Source organism: Plecotus auritus (genome assembly GCF_963455305.1).
Source record: "Plecotus auritus genome assembly, chromosome: 5".
In the NCBI taxonomy this organism is placed as follows: domain Eukaryota; kingdom Metazoa; phylum Chordata; class Mammalia; order Chiroptera; family Vespertilionidae; genus Plecotus; species Plecotus auritus.
In genome coordinates, this window is record NC_137776.1 from 128242017 (window position 1) to 128262160 (window position 20144).

The 20144-nt window shown below is 41.6% G+C and overlaps 1 protein-coding gene across 12 annotated transcripts in view; it reads left to right on the plus strand.

Moving 5' to 3' along the window:
• The window catches only part of MPDZ (multiple PDZ domain crumbs cell polarity complex component), a 203992-nt gene that overhangs the window by 170725 nt on the left and 13123 nt on the right, over positions 1 to 20144 (plus strand). For 9 of the 12 annotated variants that reach the window (XM_080671321.1, XM_080671316.1, XM_080671324.1 and 6 more), the window contains 11 exons: positions 1165 to 1361; positions 3003 to 3094; positions 3312 to 3402; positions 6139 to 6219; positions 11820 to 11912; positions 12001 to 12075; positions 13515 to 13689; positions 16596 to 16741; positions 17700 to 17783; positions 17996 to 18189; positions 19915 to 20062. In XM_080671321.1, the coding sequence (XP_080527447.1) occupies positions 1165 to 1361; positions 3003 to 3094; positions 3312 to 3402; positions 6139 to 6219; positions 11820 to 11912; positions 12001 to 12075; positions 13515 to 13689; positions 16596 to 16741; positions 17700 to 17783; positions 17996 to 18189; positions 19915 to 20062 (1376 nt within the window). The remainder of the gene's footprint in view (positions 1 to 1164; positions 1362 to 3002; positions 3095 to 3311; positions 3403 to 6138; positions 6220 to 11819; positions 11913 to 12000; positions 12076 to 13514; positions 13690 to 16595; positions 16742 to 17699; positions 17784 to 17995; positions 18190 to 19914; positions 20063 to 20144) is intronic. The other 3 variants (XM_080671323.1, XM_080671317.1, XM_080671319.1) reach the window with 1 other exon arrangement.

Genomic DNA, 20144 nt, shown 5'->3' on the forward strand with positions numbered 1-20144 from the left:
GAACATGTGGGATGGAAGATATGGATGGTCTAATCTACTTAGGACAAGTGTCCAAAAGCTGGGACAGGTACATCGAATTGTCCTGACCTGATGGCTCTGTGCAATAATGAACCCATTCCCTTTATTCCGGATATATGGACCAAGCAACTGTGCAACATGATGTGACACACAGTGTAGATTTTCCTGTGGGAGAAAAGCTTCCACTGACCAATCAAGATGAATACTCCTGCCCTGGACGGGTAGCTCAGTTGGTTAGAGCAGTGGTCGGCAAACTCATTAGTCAACAGAGCCAAATATCAACAGTACAACGATTGAAATTTCTTTTGAGAGCCAAATTTTTTAAACTTCTTCTAACGCCACTTCTTCAAAATAGACTCGCCCAAGCCATGGTATTTTGTGGAAGAGCCACACTCAAGGGGCCAAAGAGCCACATGTGGCTCGCGAGCTGCAGTTTGCCGACCACTGAGTTAGAGCATTGTCCCAATACATCAAGGTTGCGGGTTTGATCTCTGGTCAGGGCACAGGAAGCAAACCAAGGAATGCTTATATAGTGCAACAACAAATCTTTCTCTTCCTCTCTCTCTCTAAAAATCAATAAAAATATAAATTAAAAATAAATGGCCTGGCCAGCATGGTTCGGTGGTTGAGCATCAACCTATGAACCAAGAGGTCACAGTTCAAATCCTGGTCAGGGCACATGCCTGGGTTATGGGCTTGATCCCCAGTGTGCAGCATGCAGGCGGCAGCCAATCAATGATTTTCTCTCATTGATATTTCTATCTCTCTCTCCCTCTCCCTTCTCAGAAATCAGTAAAAAATATATATATATATTTTTAAAAAGATGAATACTCAGTGTTCTCTTCTCCTCTGAAAATGATAAATTTCTGTTTTAATCACAAGTTGAGAGTTTGTTAATGTGATCACTCTTGGTCCTGATCACCCAGGTACACTGATTAATCAGACATTATACTCTCTGCATCCTCGATGCAAAGAAATTCCTTAAAGTTTGGGTAATCCAGGAAACCCAGGTGGCCAGTCTACTTCGCTTTTCTTAACTGCCAAGCATTATTTTGGTACAAATAATGCCCTTTTGAGGCTATTCTAAGTAGCATTTGACTATGAATTAACTCTCAATACCTATACTCTTATTATTGTTACGTGTAGAAAATATCAGAGAACGTTATGGGACTCTGACCGGTGAGCTGCATATGATTGAACTGGAGAAAGGTCGGAGTGGTTTGGGTCTAAGTCTTGCTGGAAACAAAGACCGATCCAGGATGAGTGTCTTTATAGTGGGGATTGATCCAAATGGAGCAGCTGGGAAAGATGGTCGGTTGCAGATTGCAGATGAACTTCTAGAGGTAATTTCTTGTGGAAAATGCTGAATTTACTTTTGCAGAATCGGTGCAGAGGAATCATTAGTTTCTAGAAAATTCACCTGGGCCTCATAGAGTGACGGAGAAAACTATTGCTTGCCTAATAAAATAGATGCATTACAGCAAATTTGGCACTAAAGCAAATCTCTACTAAGTAGCGTCCATGTTCCCATTAACTTTAATTTTAAGGTCATGACTATGTAGCACCAGAAACAATTTTTGCCCCAAGACAGTAATAAAGATTACACTTCAAAAACTTTTTTTGTGTGTGCTGCATTTTTATTAAGAGCTTTTGAAAAGCCAAATGACCAATCACTCCCCGTTATGAGATTGGCCCACTGGACATTCTGAAAGTTGTATTGCTAATAGTACAAGTGACAGATGTTGGGTGCTTTGGGGTCAAGGTTAAGTCTAAATAACTAAAACAGTAACTCAACCCTCCAAACAATAAACTTGTGAACCATACTTTATAGTTTTAGAACTGTATCTACTTGTTTTGTTTGCCCTTGCCTCCTATCTCCTATAGGCTGGGATCCATGTTTTTATATTGCCTTAATGATCTTCCCGTACTTGTGTATTTTCTATTGGTTAGAAAGGCCCAGTCAGCAATGGCTAAATGACTAGAACAGCGGTCACCAACCAGTGGTCTGTGGATCACTGGTGGTCCGTGAGGTCCGAAAGGTTGGTGACCGCTGGACTAGAAGACCAGCAGTTTTCATCAGGTGCTGTGCTGCATAGACACAATGTACTGCCAAATCCTGATTCTATCAGCATTGCTTCTCCCAGTGGCCCATGCCCAAGCCTTGAGTTTTGAGACTAATTAGAAAATATGACATTATAGGGCTTCTCTGGATGCCCTGTGCAGGTCACATGTGCTCCCACAGAGCCCCTGCTTCGTACAAAGTGCACTGAAGCCCAGTGCCTGCCAGGAAATTCACTGTCTGCTCTCCTTCAGTCAGTCCAAGTGTTGCCTCCTTAGCTCTTGGAGCTCAGACCATATGATACCATTTTAATGTTGGCTTCTAAATGAGCTTAAGTCAGCTTCATGTTCTGGAAAGGATGGATATATATATTAGAGGCCTGATGCACAAAATTCATGCAAGGGCCCTGGCCCTGGCCCGCTCCCACTGCCACCACGGCCCCCGCCCACTGAGGCTTTGTCCGGAAGGATGGATGTCCGGTCTAATTAGTATATTATGCTTTTATTATGTGTGTGTGTGTGTGTGTGTGTGTGTGTGTGTGTGTGTGTATATATATATATATATATATATATATATATATGAAATATTATTTTAAAATAAGAAAAACAGCCCTAACTGGTTTGGCTCAGTGGATAGAGCATCGGCCTGCGGACTGAAGGGTCCCAGGTTCGATTCCAGTCAAGGGCATGTACCTTGGTTGCAGGCACATCCCCAGTGGGGGGTGTGCAAGAGGCTGCTGATTGATGTTTCTCTCTCATCAATGTTTCTAACTCTCTATCCTTCTCCTTTCCTCTGTAAAAAAATCAAGAAAATATCTTTAAAAAAATAAAATAAAGAAAAACATATATTTCATTAGCTAGATAGGATGATAAAAATTTAAAAAATTAAAATTCCAGGCTCAATTAATGACATTTATTTCCCATAGATCAATGGGCAAATTTTATATGGAAGAAGTCATCAGAATGCTTCCTCAATCATTAAATGTGCCCCTTCTAAAGTGAAAATAATTTTCATCAGGTGAGCATTTTCTTTTTCTGGTTTACTAAATAATGTTCGTTAGCCTTTCAGTTCTGTTATTTTGAATGAAAATAAAGCATTTATAAACGTTTTAGTGTTGCAGTTCCAGGTCTTTGGGGTTACAGAATTTTCTCTATTAATTTTTCTGAGTCTTAAAGTAAAATGTTGAAATAATATGAAGCATTATGATGTGATAGGTCAGTGCATTTCCTTTTAGGAATAAAGATGCAGTGAGTCAGATGGCTGTGTGTCCTGGAAATACAGTAGAATCTTTGCCTTCTACCTCAGAGAATCTTCAAAATAAGGAGGTATGTAGCTCGTGTTTGTTTCTCCAGGAAGATTTGATTGATATGCCACCTCTTAATTCAGCTAACAATTATAGAACCCTTACAAGGCTGTCAAAGATAAATAAATCATAGCCTTGGCCCCCATGGATGTTATAACCCAGTATAAGAAGCACTCGAGTAAGTAAGCTCACCACTAACATGAAGGCTATTAGTAAAGTTCACTTAGGGAATAATGAAGGTAGAAGAGGAGGTGCCGATTCCACATTAAGAGAGAGAGAATAGGATTTATAGAGGAGGTAAAACGTGTAGGTTGGAAGTAAAAGACTTGGGGGCACAAAGAAGCAGAGGGTTGAGGAATGGTGTGGAAGATCTGGCAAATGCAGACAATTGAAAATTGCAGAGCATACTGAACAGCATGAGGTAGGGAATGGGGAGCTGGTGAGGCAGGGTCACTGGCAAGGGAAGGAGGAGGGTCAGATCATAGGAATATGATGAAGACTTTGTCTTGGAGGCCATGTTGTTGGGAACTCAAAGAATCAGAACTGTAATTTTTTAAGACATTTCTGGAAATGGTGCAGAGAAAAATCAGAGGTTGCTGGGAAGAAAAGTCAAGTAAAGGGAAATAAGAAAATTATCAGAGTACAGGAGAAATATAATAAGGTCCTAACTGATGTAAAAAATAAAAAAATGAAAAATGGAAATGGTGACATCAGATGTTTAGGACCCAAATTGACATTACTTCATCCCCAACTAAATGTACTCATTAATGAAAAAATTAGTGGTTGAGAATTTATTTATCCAAATAAATTGTATCAGGTACTGTTCTTTGGGCAGGGAATAGACTGGTGGGTGAAACAGGTAAGATGTACAAGGCTTCCAGATGTCTGACTTGGTGACTTGATGGACGGGTGACTTTTACCAAAATATGGAAATAAATAAAAAGAGGAATAAATATTTGTAAAACTAGAAGACATGTATTTAGGCAGCCTAAGAGTGAAGTTTAGTTTACATTGGGACATTTGGTCTAGAGTTTAGAGATGAATTCTCTTAGATGCAGATTTAGTGTGAAAGCTGAGACACTTGACTACAGAGAACATTTAGGGAGAACAGGGCCAAGGTCAGGATTATGTAATAACAATCAGGAAGAAGGCTGATACATATGGTCAGAGATGATGAAGTAGAGCCAGGTGGACATGCTGCATAGCAGTTGATGAGACCACATTTCAAGAAGAATGGGCCCTGGCCAGTGTGGCTCAGTTGGTTGGGCATTGACCTGTGTACCAAAAGGTTGCTGGTTCAACTCCAGATCAGGGCCCATGCCCCCGTTTGCAAGCTCCTGGTACATGAGGCAGCTGATGTTGCACTCTCACATGGATGTTTCTCTTTTCCTCTCTCTCTAAAAATCAATTTAAAAATATTTTCTAAAAAGCCATGGATCATCATTGTCCCTATAGTTAAAGCTGATATATCTATCTATATAAAAGCCTAATATGCTAAGTGTCTGACCGATCGGTCGACTGTTTGGTCAACTACTCAACCAGTCATTATGATGCGCACTGACCACCAGGGGGCAGATGCTCCGACTGCTAGGTTAGCTTGCTGCTGGGGTCCAGCTGATAGGGACTGGGCGAGACGGGCTAGACACACCCTGGAGCGCGCCTCCCCCCCCCACGGTCCCCCCGCAGCCAGCCAACCTCCCATGGTCCCTCCCAGGCCAGCCTGCCGGCCCCAATCAGCCCCAATCGGGACTGGGCGAGACAGGCTGGACACTTCCTGGAGCCCTCCCATGGTCCCTCCCCAGCCTCTAAAATATTTCTTCTAATTAATTTCCTTTCAGTGTGCACAAATTTGTGCACTGAGCCTCTAGTATATAAATAACAACCCACCCAAACATTAAAAAAAATAGAAGGGTATATTCTACAACCTTGAATACTGCAAAGAGGTAAGAAAATGATTAAAGAATGTCCATTGGAGTTGGCAATTAGGAGATTATTAGTGATTTCTGAGAAAGCAAATAATGGGTAAGAAGTTAAGACAAAGAAGGCAGTGGCTAGAAGGTGACAAAAAAAAAAGTTTTTGGTGGAAGTTCTGTTTTTATTTGGAAAAGCTTTGGCTAAATGTTTCCGATGAATTGAAGGAAGTAATAGAAAAAATAGAGAGAAAATTAGAGGAGCCATGAGCATCATCAGTGAGAAAAGGTGTATGAAAGGAAACACTATTCCCTCAGTAAACATATAAGCATTGGGCTTTATCTATACATATAAGCATTGGGCTTTATCTATACAAAACAAACTATTGTCTCCTTCTGGTGAACTGAATCAAGTGGTTTTCCATGATTAAAAAGGAGAACATTTTATTTTCATATGGATTGTACCAATCATGTCCCTTAGTGAAATGGAGTATTAACAATTTTCAGGTAGAACATTTAATAGCTCCTAAATTCACTTGATGGCTAACACAGTAAAGAATAGTGAACGGTACCTCTGCTGTTGTTCTGTGTTTCAATGAGTTTCACTGTTTTGTAGCTGGGTTGCTACTAGATTTCATTATAGTATAAATCAAGGCAGCTTGAAAAACCACATTGTGTCTCTGCTCTAAAATAACTGCTGTCTAAACACACCTCAGTAGTATTTTTGAGAGAATATACTGTTTACCCCAAATAGTAATAGTGAATTGCAATATATAAAATCATTTTTGAATAAGTGGCTCTTATATACATGACACTCCATTGCCCATTTTGCCATTTCTTTCTATCAGGCTGAACCAAGTGTTGCCACTTCTGATGCAGCTGTGGACTTCAGTTCATTTACAAATGTGCAACATCTGGAGCTTCCCAAGGTAAATCTGCTTTGAATGGGAGTGAAATGATATTCACATTGCTGTCTTCATCCACTGGTTCTCAAAAGTCTGGTCTCCACCAGCAACATCTGTCAGCATTACCTAGGATCTTGTTAGAAATGCAGGTGCTTGGGGCCACTCAGACCTACTGAGTAGTGGGGTGGCCCACAGTCTGTTTCAGTAAGCCTTCTCAGTGATTGCAATGAATGCTAAAGGGTGAGAACCTCTGTGCTAATTGATATTTTAGTAGGGACACTCCTTTTCCTCCTTTATGGCACCCCAAGGTATGAGATTTTGTGGTCCCTCCTTTGATCTATTTACCAGGGATCTGCCAAGAGGGAAATTAAAGAATAAAGCAACAGAAATGTTGGTTTGTTTTCCTTCATAAAACTGAAAGCTCAAATTCTAGAGGTTTCGCTGATAGACATCGATGAGGAATTTGCTTTTGAGAAGATCAGAACTTAAGTTCAAATGACCACTTTGAAAAAGTAGTTTGCTGAATAGAAACCTGTACAGGCTGTTAGGTGCTGCAGGGCCATGCTGGTCTGCAGGTGGACAGTGGATGAACAAGAGTACAGGCAGAAAGAGCATTGGAGAGCTGAGGGAGAAGAGGAAGGAGGGAGAAGGAGTGTGGAATAGGAGGGTACTTACATGAGATGCTGTCATGCTCCAGGTGTGAGGCAGTGCAGCATGATGCTGAGGCTGAGCGTTAGAAGCAGTGCCTCAGGGTTGAGTCCCCACTTCATCACGTATACACTTGACACATTGTGTGATCTTCCTTGGCCTCAGTCTTCTCGCCTGTAAATTGGAGAGGACAATATGATCTTTGATGTAGGTAATTGTAAAGATTAAATGAGTTGTTTATCAAGTGGTTGGCATAATGCCTGGCACATGGTCAGACCCTGTTAAGCATTTAGGAGAAAAAAATACTGTGACTTTATTGATTGCTTTTTTTACAATAGATAATTCTGCATATACATGTAAGAGAAGTCCTTCTTAATGGGCAATTCGTGTTGTAGGTTAGAGAGAAAAGAACAGAAGTCATTAAGGCCTTTTCCTCTTCTACCAAGAAGTCTATACACTTCAAGAATCCCTCATTCTATTTCCATGTAAGAGAGCTAATACCTTCCTCTTTCCCCTGCTGATTTCAGGGTTGTGTTACTTTTCCCAGGTCCCGAATATGTTCCTTGTAAGAATCCTCTACTTCATCAAACTGACTTGAATCAAGAGCCCATGAAGAGTAGTTTAAGAATTCATCTCTCCTTGCCTTTGCTTATATCAGGATGTCCTGTTTTTTTAAAGCTTATCCAAATCCTACATAACTCAAGACCTAGCATAATCTCACCTCTGTTTATTTAGAAATATTTCTTCAATATTCTGGCCTATATAACGCTTACTATTAATGTCTTAATTTACTTGTCATGTAATCAAGAACATATCTCTTATGCTAAATATTCAGGTGAGTGTATTATCTATACATTTAAATTGCATGTTGAGAGAAGTAATAACTCTTACACTTTCTCTCCCGTTATCTTATGTGGAATTGTGTACCATAGTTCATACTAAGCAGTAGGGAGGGAATAGTGAATGTATGCTTACACATAGTATGTGCACAAGGGGAAAGATGTTAAGATCAGGAGAGTCAGGAAGGAGAGAATAGTTTTTATATGAAAATTCGAAAATCATGTAACAGGTCATTTTGAGTTCTGTTTTGACTCCTTAGAAACTCTCTTGACAGGTCTATTATCTTTTTTCTTTTTAATTCTTTTTTTAAGTGGGAAAATAAAAGTATGAACAAAAAGCTCACAATGTGTATGTGGGTTATAAATGAACACCCAGTGGCTGACTGAAATGCTAATTCAGTTTAACAGACATATTTTTTGTTAAAGATTTCTTTTTAGCACATTTTGCTGTAGGGAAATACATAGACATCAAAGCAGGTAATAACATTACATGATTGCCAGAGCTCTGTTTCATTTCCACTTAATTTTATACTATGACTAGAAGCTCAGTGCGCGAAATTTGTGCACGGGTAGGGTCCCTATTGGCTGCCGGCTGCCAGCCAGGTTCTTCCTTCCCCCGGCTGCCTGCCTCTGCTGCCGGCTGGGGCCTCCTTTCCCCTTGGTCGAACTCCTGGTCAAACTCCCGGTCAAGGGGACAATTTGCATATTAGGCTTTTATTATATAGGATGACATTCTTCAAATACAATTAAGAGATTTTCTTCTAAATTTTTCGGGTCTCTTCCAACTTTAAAACAGTCCTCCTGATAATAAGAGTAGTTTGTTTAGTTTATTTCTACTTTTAATTCCTGTTTACTTTTTTTAGCTCTTTAATTGTACAACTGTTCCTCCATAAATACATTTCCTTAATTTGTTTCACATTCCCCTTATGGTGATGTTTTTATTTTTTATTTTTTGGTGATGTTTTAATAACTAGCTCAAAACAAAGTTTCTAAGATCTATTTTTATTAAGGACTCTGTGTGCTGTGCCTGAAGTGAGGTGGAAAGTTGAGCAATTAGAAAAGAAATTGCACACTCACACCCCATTATCCTTACTTATCTGACAATCCATTATTGTCTATAGATGTGTATGTTTTTGTTATTGTAGTAAATTCTAAGTGGGATTGCAACGTATTTATACAAAAACAGTCTCCATCAGTCTTAAAGAATGGATTTGTGGCCTCAGGACAGTTGACCTTGTGGCTCAGCAATGTCATCAGAGCCCATTCCTCCTGCTCCTGCACATCTATACACAGTGGCAGCTTGACCCCAAGACTGGTCGTGTTCATAGTTTTAGAGTGGCTGCGAACCATAATAGGGGTCAAGGGCTACTTCTTTCTCATGCAGTGGGGGTTGGGAGATAGAGTGACTCTCAAAATTCTGAGCAAAACTCCTGAAATTCATCCTAATTGAACCAGTTCAGATCATATACCTTCTCCTGAGCCATGGAATAGAATTGTGCAGCTAACTTCAGTCATTCGGACTCTATCTGTGGAGCTACTTCTCTATTGCTACATAGGAAATTCCCTCCAAAGTTAACAATTAAAACAGTAGACATTTATTATTCTCACCGTTTCTGTGGGTCAGGAATTTGGGAGCAGTTTAGCTGGGCGGTCTGGTTCAGACTCACTTGTACAGTTGCCAAAAACTGCCAGCTAGGGCTGCAACTCGTCTGAAGATTTGGTTGGGGCTGGAGGAGCCACAGCCAACCAAGGTCGTTTACTTACAGGGCTGCTGGTAAGACACCTTATTTCCTCTGCATGGAGCTGCTTTAGTGCCCTCATGGCATGGCCCCTGGCATGGCAATGACCCAAGAAAAAGAGCACAGAGGAAGCTCAGATGCCCTTTTTGACAAAGTTGTGGAATTGCACATCATCACTTCTCCTTTATTTTGTTTATTACCCTCACATCACCAAGTCCAGCCCTGCTCAAGAATCCCTTCTCGAAGGGAAGAGTATCAAAGGGTTTGTGTACATATTTGAACACCATCACTGAAAACATAGGCAGAGAGAGAGCGGGAGAGCGTGTGTGTTACTTGAGGCAGCAGAGGGAAGGGGACTGGATAGTCTAATGAAAATGAGTTTGTATATGAGTTTGTACAAAGGAGTAAGATGAGAATGAGTGTTAGATAAACAGCCAGCAAACGCCTGCTGTAATAGTAAAGAACTTGCCTGACTATAATAGAGAATAATAGAACAAATACTCTGTGTCTCACTATAGAGTATATCTACTGTATATCTCACTATAGATACAGAGTATTACTTATTCAAACAAATGTTTCTTTGTAATAATAGGAAAGACCATTACTGTGGAAAATCCTAAATAGAGGCTAACCAAATGGTTTACGCTTTGCATTGGCATTGGGATTTGCCAGTGCAGTAGCACACCGACCTTCCTACTCCTCAGTCCTGATTCTTTGACTGCTGGATCAGAGTTTGGGGTTTCAGAATACTGGCATGTTTAAAGAACTCATCTGAAGTAACTTTGGTTTTGTCCTGTAGAGTTATTAGCAGAAGGAATATGTGTCAGAACAACACTTGTATAATGCATCAAGCTTTCAAGCCCTTCCTTACTGCACTTGATCCTCACAGCAGCCTTGTTGTTGGGCAAATATTATTATTCCTTTTTTGTTTGTTCTTAGATAAGAAAGTTGAGGTTTAGAGATATTAAGTGGCATATCCAGATTTCTACAGCTAGGCAGGAAGTAAATTAGGACTGAGTTCTGTTCACCCTAAAAGTGCAGTTTTACCTAACCGGTCCTAGGTTCAATTCCGGTCAAGGGCATGTACCTTGGTTGCGGGCACATCCCCAGTAGGAGGTGTGCAGAAGGCAGCTGATCGATGTTTCTCTCTCATTGATGTTTCTAACTCTCTATCCTTCTCCCTTCCTCTCTGTTAAAAATAAATAAAATACATTTTTTGGGGAAAAAAAAGTGCAGTTTTGTCTTCTATACATGACCGATTGCCTGAAGGAGAGCAGTGATGGACAGATGCACAGGGAGAGCCTGCAGGTTGGCAGGCGTTGAGTATCTCCCTCAGAAAAGCCACATGCTGGCAATCTTTAAAGTTAGGGAACCTTGCCTGGATGTCACGGTCATGATCCAAAAGGCCTGATAGCGAGCTTGGGCTCTTGTATACCTTTCAGAAGAAACATGGTGAGATTCCCTTTTCTCTTTTTTGCTTTACATTTCCCTGGATGGAGACTGTAGTGGAAGAGGAGCCCAACTCAAACCAGAAAGAAAATGTTAAATCCTGTTTTAGTTTTGTGAGCACTAATATTAAAGTAAACAGTATTACAGAACATTTGGTTTTGATAAGAGCAAATGTGGAAAATACAAAGTAGGTGTGGCTGTCTAGCCTTGCCAGGTTTTCAGGGCAGGTCTTTGGGCTCAGAGTTGAGAGCATTTTCACGCTGCACCAGATCAAAACATAGGTCCCTAGAGAAACCGCGCTGGGTCCGGAACCCCAGAAGGGACACAGCTTGCGGCCGTCATTGTGGCCTAACTGCTAAAGAAAGGCGCAGAGGGGGCGAAGGAGCCAGGCTCGGGTGTTATTTGCAAGCCTAGGCCAGAACGAGGAAGCAGGGGGATACTTTGATTCAGCCAGCCAGTTACATACAAGAAAATTCTCAAACGTCATATACTCATTGAATTATTGAATGCATTGTTGTTCCCAGGATATTTTGCTAAGTTACTAGAGATATGTTGCTGTATACATATGCTAAAGATATTAGAGGTAGTAGACACTTGGGAGAAGTGAAAATACCGGGTTAGGCCAAAGTAGGTTTACAGTTGTGGGTATGGAAAAGACAGTTTATTCCTGTATTATTATGGATTAATTATTGTATTAGGAACAACTGTAAACCTACTTTTGCTCCACCCTGTATTTGAATATTTGATGGAGGAGAATTTATTCCCATTTAAAAAACTTGAAAGGCTGCTTAAGAAAAGAAGAAATTTCTAATAGTAAATGTTAGAACAGTTTGAGTTTCTTTTTTAGCCCCTGGGCAGATGATGTTCAGAAATTATGGCCACATACCTTTACTTTTGAATAAATTTAATGTTTCAGATTTTCTGAGCAGTCTTGTTTGTATTTCTCTAGGATCAAGGGGGTTTGGGCATTGCTATCAGTGAAGAAGACACACTCAGAGGAGTCATCATAAAGAGTCTGACAGAGCACGGGGTCGCGGCCAAGGTGAGGCCTCCCCCTTTTCATGTCAGAAAGTGGTGGAGGAGAAAGTTACTTCTGCAGAATCATTCAAACCTGCCATGCTTCCATTTAGGATGGGCGGCTCAGAGTTGGAGATCAGATCTTGGCTGTCGATGATGAAGTTGTTGTTGGCTATCCTGTTGAAAAGGTACTTTTTTTTCTTAAAACAAAAAAAAAATTGTGCTGTGAACCCATCCTTAAGCATGGCCACAGTATGTGTGTGTGGGTCCCTGTGTTTGTCTGTGTGGTTGGCCATAGGAAATTAGAGCTATGTGGCTATAATAGACAGATAGCCTTAAGGAAGAGAAGAGATTATTTGGAAGTTCTTCAATTTTTGTTTCTATTTTTCAGTGAAGGCAATGTTGAGCTATTTTCTGTTGCCTGGTAAATTCAGTAGTTAGTGGACGTTTTTTATAAATACCATTTCCATTTTCTCTTAGGAAAAGTTTAGACTTCTAAACAAGGGTCAACTTAGTGTTAAGACCAAAGGAACATTTTTTATGAATGTTAGGTCCCATAACTAGTCACTATGAGCAGATTTTAGGATTCAGCCATTAAATATGAGATAAAGCCAGCTGAAGTTAGTCCAAAAGGTATGTATAACTTTTATTGGGATTAACATTTATTTGTACCTGCATTTCCTCTTCCTCAGAAGCGTTCATAATCCTTAGGAATCTCACTTGAGGCCTTTCATACAGAAGTGCTAGGAGCAGGACTCTTGAGAGTTGGTGTGCGAGTGTTTCCATTTCTACATTGGCCAGCAAGAAGCTGAAATCACTTGTTCCATTTCGTTTTAATTGTAGAGGTTGATCCCTTAACTCAGTGGTCGGCAAACTCATTAGTCAACAGAGCCAAATATCAACAGTACAACGATTGAAATTTCTTTTGAGAGCCAAATTTTTTAAACTTAAACTTCTTCTAATGCCACTTCTTCAAAATAGACTCGCCCAGGCCGTGGTATTTTGTGGAAGAGCCACACTCAAGAGGCCAAAGAGCCGCATGTGGCTCACGAGCCGCAGTTTGCCGACCACTGCCTTAACTCACATAACTCCATTTGACTTGATTTTTCTGTTGCATAGTTTTCCTTATCCTGCTTTTTGTTTTCAAATCTTTATTGGGAGTGTTACAGATGTTCCCCTCTCCCCCCGATTCCTTCCCTCCATCTAGTTCCCACCCCAATTCCATTTTTTAAATGTTTGTGTAGGCTGCTTCAGATTCTCTGTAGAATCAGGAGTGGTAAAATACCCCATATATAGTCCAGGGTTGTAGTGATCCAAAGAAATGGACATACCTAATTGGAAATATACAAAGTTGAAAGCCCTATACTTACATAAGGAAGAGTAGAGTCAGAACTGGACTTACAGTAGAAGGTACCTGTGGCCTTAATATTAGACAATTAAGGAAACTAGAATGAAACTATAACCATTCTTTCTTGGCCCCTCAAATCTTGACAAGGAAAGAATTTGCCTCTGACTTTTCTCTCCACCATAGATGGTTTTAGATTCCAACTATAATAGTGACTTAATTGTATACATCTACTAATTTGTCTTTGAATTTTGTTTCCCCTTCACACCAACCCCCTGCCAGTTTATTAGCCTTTTGAAAACAACAAAGACGACAGTGAAACTTACCATTCGGGCCGAGAATCCAGATTCCCAGGCTGTTGCTTCAGCAGCTGGTACAACCAATGGCGAAAAAAAGAACAGTTCCCAGTCTCCGATGGTCCCGCCACCTGGCTCCCCAGAACCGGAGCCCGTCCGAAGTAAGGGCTGGTCCTGTGAGTCCTGCACACCTGGCACCCTCAGCACACTCAGGCTCAGCAGCGGTCTCCACGTGGGAGCCAGCCGCCCGCCTGGAGATCAGTGTCGAAAGGCTGGAGTTAAGACACCCAGTTCCCTTTGGTGCAGGCTGTATAAAGGGCAGGAGTACTGACCATTAGTTGGGTGATGTGTGTGCTGCATATTAACCGGCCTTAGGAAACCCATCCACCCCTCTGAGTTTCAGCCTCTTCATCTCTAAAACAAAGGAGCGGTACCCTTTGTTCCCCAAGGACCTTTTGCCAAGGGTACCTTGACTCTAGGTATCTGACTAATCAATTAAAAACATCTTTTCGTACATTTCCTTTTTTTTCAATCCTCACCCGAGGAGTGAGGATATTTTTCCCATTGATTTTTAAAAAGGGTGGAAGGGAGGAGGGGGAAAAGAGAGAGAAACATCAACATAAGAAAGATACATCGATTGGTTGCCTCTCACTCATTCCCAGACCAGATGTGATATGTGCCCTTGACCAGGAATTGAACCTGCGACTCAGTCCTTGGGCTGACGAATTAACTGATCTAACCATTGAACAAACAAGCCAGGGCTGTACATTGTCTTTTTTATACTGAGCAGTAATTTAACTTCTCTAAGCCTCAGTGTTTGAAATGGATACACTGTAAAATGGATACAGTGATGCCATGTCATCAGAGGAATCAAAGTTGCCTGACACTATGGGAAACTCTTAAAAATGCTAGTCATTGCCACAGGTGTTTGTAGTCAACCCGAGCTCTGTCATTTGGGTCTAACCGTAGATCCTGTCAAATGAAATGGTTGTATGTGGCCAATGGGACAACACTTTTCTCATTAAAATGCCAGTCTAGTATATTGGGACAAACTATTCCTTCCAGTTATCTTTTTAAGAAAAATTACGCTGGTGTTTACTAAAACAGTAAGTTTCAAGCTTTGCAGCATTAAAAAAACACATTGACTTTTTCTGCAATTGGTGAAAAAAATCTATTTTGGCTTCTAAATTGCAATATTCAGTTCTTTGGACAGTTTTTTAAGGAAATAGCAGTTTAAGTTATACATATCTAATGAAAGTGATTATTTAGAAAGACAGGGTATTTCAATGAATTATTTAAAGATTGAATGGAAGTTTTCTCATTTTTTATTTTATGTTGATCCCTAAATAGCATTGTCTATAAAAATATGAACTGCTAAATTAAAACATAACTAAAAGAAAACATCTTACACCTGCTCGTACCATTTCAGGAGCAAGAAAATAGTCTGTCTCCGATTTCCTAAAAAGAGCATCTTGTCTATAAAGCTGCTTTACCAAGTGTCCCAGCTTTCCCCAAATATGCTGTTTGCTGGCTGCTCTTTGGTGTATCATTAAACACAGGCAATGAAGACTAGAATAAAATGAGGTGTGAACGTATGTTCACCTTGGTTTTTCATGATCTATTCTTGTCTATCCAATTATGAGCATACTAGCAGCCCTGCGCATGAATCCGTGTGCCAGTAGTTCGCCAGTCACTCGCTGCCGCCCTCCAGTAGCTCTCCGCCTGCTGCCCCGCTCTCCTATAGCTCCCCCCACCTTCATAGCTTGCTGCCCTGCCCCCTCCTGTAGCTCTCTGCTGCCCGCTTATAGCCAGTTGCTCACTGCCGCCCTCCTGATCCCTCTGCCCACTGCCCCACCCTCCTGTACCTCCCTCTGCTCCCCCCTACCCCCCTCATAGCTTGCTGCCCTGCCCACCCTTGTAGCTCTCCGCCACCCACTTGTAGCTCGCTGCCTCACCCTCCTGCTGAACCGTGATCCGGTCGTTACACGGTCGGTCGTTACACTTCACCACTTCATGGCGTAATGACCATTGCATATTACATCTTTATTATATAGAACTAGAGGCCCGGTGCACAAAATTCGTGCGCTGGTGGGGGGGGGCTGTCCCTCAGCCCAGCCTGCACCTTCTCCAATCTGGGACCCCTTGGGGTAATGTCCGACTGCCAGTGTAGGCCCGATCCCTGTGGGCCTAAACCAGCAGTTGGACATCCCTCTCACAATCCAAGATTTCTGGCTCCCAACCACTAGCCTTCCTGCCTGCCTGATTGCCCCTAACCACTTCTGCCTGCCAGCCTGATCGACACCTAACTGCTCCCCTGCTGGCCTGGTTGCCCCCAACTGCCCTCCCCTGTAGGCCTGGTCCCCCCCCAAATGCCCTCCCCTGCCAGCCTGGGCTCTCCCTTGCAGGCTTGGTCACCCCCAACTGCCCTCCCCTGCTGGCCTGGTCGCCCCCAACTGCCCTCCCCTGCTGGCCTGGTCACTCCTAACTACCCTCCCCTGCCAGCCATCTTGTGGTGGCCATCTTTGACCACATGGGGGCAGCCATCTTGTGTGAGGGCATGAGAGTCAATTTGCATATTACATCTTTATTATATAGGATATGTAGCAGTATGTAATATATGAGTTTATAAAACATCAAGTGTGATGCAGGAAAGATTGAGTGTGTCTCACTTGACCTTTTATAAACTCAGGTATTAATTAAGTTCAGCTGTGTAATGCTCAGACTGGATGCAGAAGAAGAGAGACTCTGGGATAAGAAGAAAAGGAAACAAAGACAGAGAAGCCCCTGAAAAACAGGCGCAGTGACCAAAATTGTTCACGTTCCTTGTGCTCTGTGGCCATCCCAGACTGTGTTTTGGGTCCTGCCACACACCTCATTTCTGAGCTTACCAACCACGATTTCATAGGAAGTTTGTTTGGCTCCAGTGGAATGTGGAATATTGGAGTGAATTTGAAGTCTTCTTTGTCCCCAGTCTTGGGCCCCTTTTTCTGCTCATTCTCCCAAAGACAACCAGTGTGTGAGTTTACTGCATATGCCTTCTAATCACTGTATTTCATTTCATGTTTAGGTACAAGCAGGTCGTCAACACCAGCAATCTTTGCTTCTGATCCTGCAACCTGCCCCATCATCCCGGGCTGCGAAACAACAATTGAGATTTCCAAAGGGCGAACAGGGCTGGGCCTGAGCATCGTCGGGGGGGCCGACACACTGCTGGTGAGGACATGGTCAGAGATGCTTTGAGACACAGGCAGCCCCTTCAGCCAGCCCTGAGAGCATTATCAGGGAGCTTTCTATCAATTTTATTAAATTACATATAAAGGCTTGGAAAAATGTATCATTCCTTGTTATTTTCATTTGTAGGGAAAATATTTAATTGGGTGGGGATTGGGGTTTTTATTTTGAGTTGGCCAGTCTGACTGAGTGAGATTCTGTTATACTTGTGGTTGTGACCTTTAGGTTCAAAATATTTCTGTGAGCTCACCAGTCCTTGCTGTATTTTCATTTACTTTTTACTGGACATGGTTGGGATAGACACATACTGAGAGGAATCTATGCATTATTCATAGGCACATTTTTCTTTTTTATTTTACTTATTTAAATCCTCACCCAAGGATATGCCTTTTTTATTGATTTTAGTAGGAGAAGAAGGGAGAGAGAAACATAGATATGAGAGAGAAACATCAATTGGTTGCCTCCCATACACTCCCCAACTTGGGATCAAAACTGCAACATAGGTATATGCCCTGACCGGGAATCAAACCCAAAACACTGTTGATATACGAGACAATGCCCAACCAACTGAGCCACCTGGCCAGGGCTAGGCAAATTTTTCTAAATGTCAAAAATGCTTGTGAAATCCAATCATTGCATGTGTGGATAGGAGAAATGATGTATATCTATTATATATGTGTGTGTGATTTATATATTTAACCATTTTTTCTTTAAGCCTCTCGATCATTAGAAAGAAGTTTAATCTTCTTTGAGCCTTTTTAGCAAAAACATTGTTGTTATACTTTTCTTTGAATTTTGATGTGTGACTCACATATGGACCCAGTGAGTGTGTAACCCTTATCACTGTCTATAAAAATGCAGTGTGTCTTGACTCCATTTCTGCTCACCATCCCTAGGGAAAATGGGATAAAACATGGGTGTGTCTTGTCTGGGTCCTTAGGGTGCCATTATTATCCATGAAGTGTATGAGGAAGGAGCAGCATGTAAAGATGGAAGACTGTGGGCTGGAGATCAGATTTTAGAGGTACAGATGCTGTGTATTTGACCTTTACAGTTAACAAAGAAAAGGCTACTCTGGGGAGGGTGGTCTTTGTGTGTCTATTTCTCTTTTCCTTCCTCCCTTCCCCCCCTCACTTCCTTTCTACTCCTTTTCCTCCCTTCTCTCCTCTCCCCCCTCTTCCTTAATTTTCCTTAACTCACTGGGCTCCTCAGAGACCGTGTCCCATTTCTGTACAGGTGAATGGCATTGACTTGAGAAAGGCGACACATGATGAAGCAATAAATGTCCTGAGACAGACGCCACAAAGAGTGCGCCTGACACTCTACAGAGATGAGGCCCCATACAAAGAGGAGGATGTGTGTGACACGCTCACCATTGAGCTGCAGAAGAAGCCAGGCAAAGGCCTGGGATTAAGTATTGTTGGTAAAAGGTGAGAGAAGGGCAAACACAGTGACTTTTCAGAAATGATGAAGTCTAAGGTATTTTAAAGAGAACTAGCAGTAGTAGTGTCTTTATCAACAGCTAGTGTTCTGTAAGTGTGGAACATCCAAAGACATTGGTTTTGGACTTTTTCAGTGAGTATTTTGAGGGCTTTTGAAAGTACCCAACAAAAAGCTATTTGTTACTTTTGAATTTTGATGTGTGACTCACATATGGGCCCATGTGCCGGGAAATAGATTCTGGAGAACAGAGTTAAGTAAGACATGGTACCTGACCTCAGAAAACTCTCAGTTTGGTAAGTGAGAATTAAATACATTCTTACAACAAAGGAATCTATTGATGAGTGACAGAAATGCATTGTGGGGATCCATGGAAGCAAGGGCGAAATGAACCAAATGACTATTTAAGGGAAGTAGATTAGGAAACTTCTTTAGAAAGAGGTGCCTGAGCTGAAGCTAGAAGTGGTAAATGATAGTTGGTTTCTAAAAGGGGATGGGAGGATATTACAGGGAGAGGATCAGCATGAACAAGAGCATGCCATCAAAAGGGAACAGATAGTACCAAATTTATTTGAATATTTATATATAAGAAATATTAACAAATATATAGGACAGTAAGTTCCAACACCTTTATTCTGAAGATGGAAAAGCAGACGATCAGATGGTGAAATGGCTTGAGGCCACGACCTTGGCAAGAGCAAGTGGTGCAGTTCACCTTTCAGTTGCCTTTGCATCTCAACAAGAAGTTGTTGGTTTATTTATAGGTTTTTTTTAATGAAATATTGGAATAGGTTAGTATTTGTTCATTTTACGTAAATCTCTCTTGATTGGAAGTTAGATCTATAATGATTTAAAATAAAAGGCAGCACAGCAGGAGTACTTAAGTTTGGGGTAACAAATGGTCTTAGTTTGAGATACACAATTGTTATTAGTTTTTAATGTTAATGATGTTGATGATAGCAGCATATTTTCATAGGCACAGGTTTAAGGCTTCATTATGATGTAGAAAGAATAATAGATTTCATACCCAAGGACTGACTCTCATCTCATATTTTGCCATTTGGTAGCTGTGTGAACCATACAATGAGTATTGTAGTAGCCACTTCTACACATAGTATATAGTTGTTGAATAAATATGCTTATGCAAGACATATTTAATCTATGAAATGTATATATATAAAAGACTAAGCGACCAAATGACCGGTCGACCAGTTGCTATGACACACACTGACCACCAGGGGGTAGATGCTCAACACAGGAGCTGCCCCCTGGTGGTCAGTGTGCTCCCGCGGCCAACCTCCCACGGCCACCCAACCTCCCTCAGTCCCTCCCCCCAGCCAGCCAACCTCCTGTGGTCCCTTACCCCAGCCAGCCAGCCAACCTCCCACGGTCCCTCCCACAGTCTCTCCCCGCAGCCGGCCAGCCACCCCCTCCCCACCCCCCCCCATTGGCCCTCATCTCCGGCCAGCCCAAGGGACCCCACCCGTGCACGAATTTGTGCACCAGGCCTCTAGTATATAGTATATATTATAAGACATCAACTATTATTTATCATAAAAATTAATTCTAATAATATTGCCCCAGTGTTGATTTGAGAAGAAAAAAAAACTTGTAAAAAGTACATTTTTCAGTTAAAAGACTTCAGCCTTTTATTAAATAAGCATTGCATTACAGTTCAGAAAAGGTAATGTTGAAAATCAAAATTATGTTTGCAGAAATGACACTGGCGTCTTTGTATCAGACATTGTCAAAGGAGGAATTGCAGATGCCGATGGAAGACTGATGCAGGGAGACCAGATACTGATGGTGAACGGAGAAGATGTCCGTAATGCCACACAGGAAGCTGTTGCCGCTTTGCTAAAGGTAAAAATCAAATGCCCAGAATAATTGTGTGCCATGATATAGAAGAAGGGGAATTTAACCTTGAGCTAGCTCAGTGCAACAA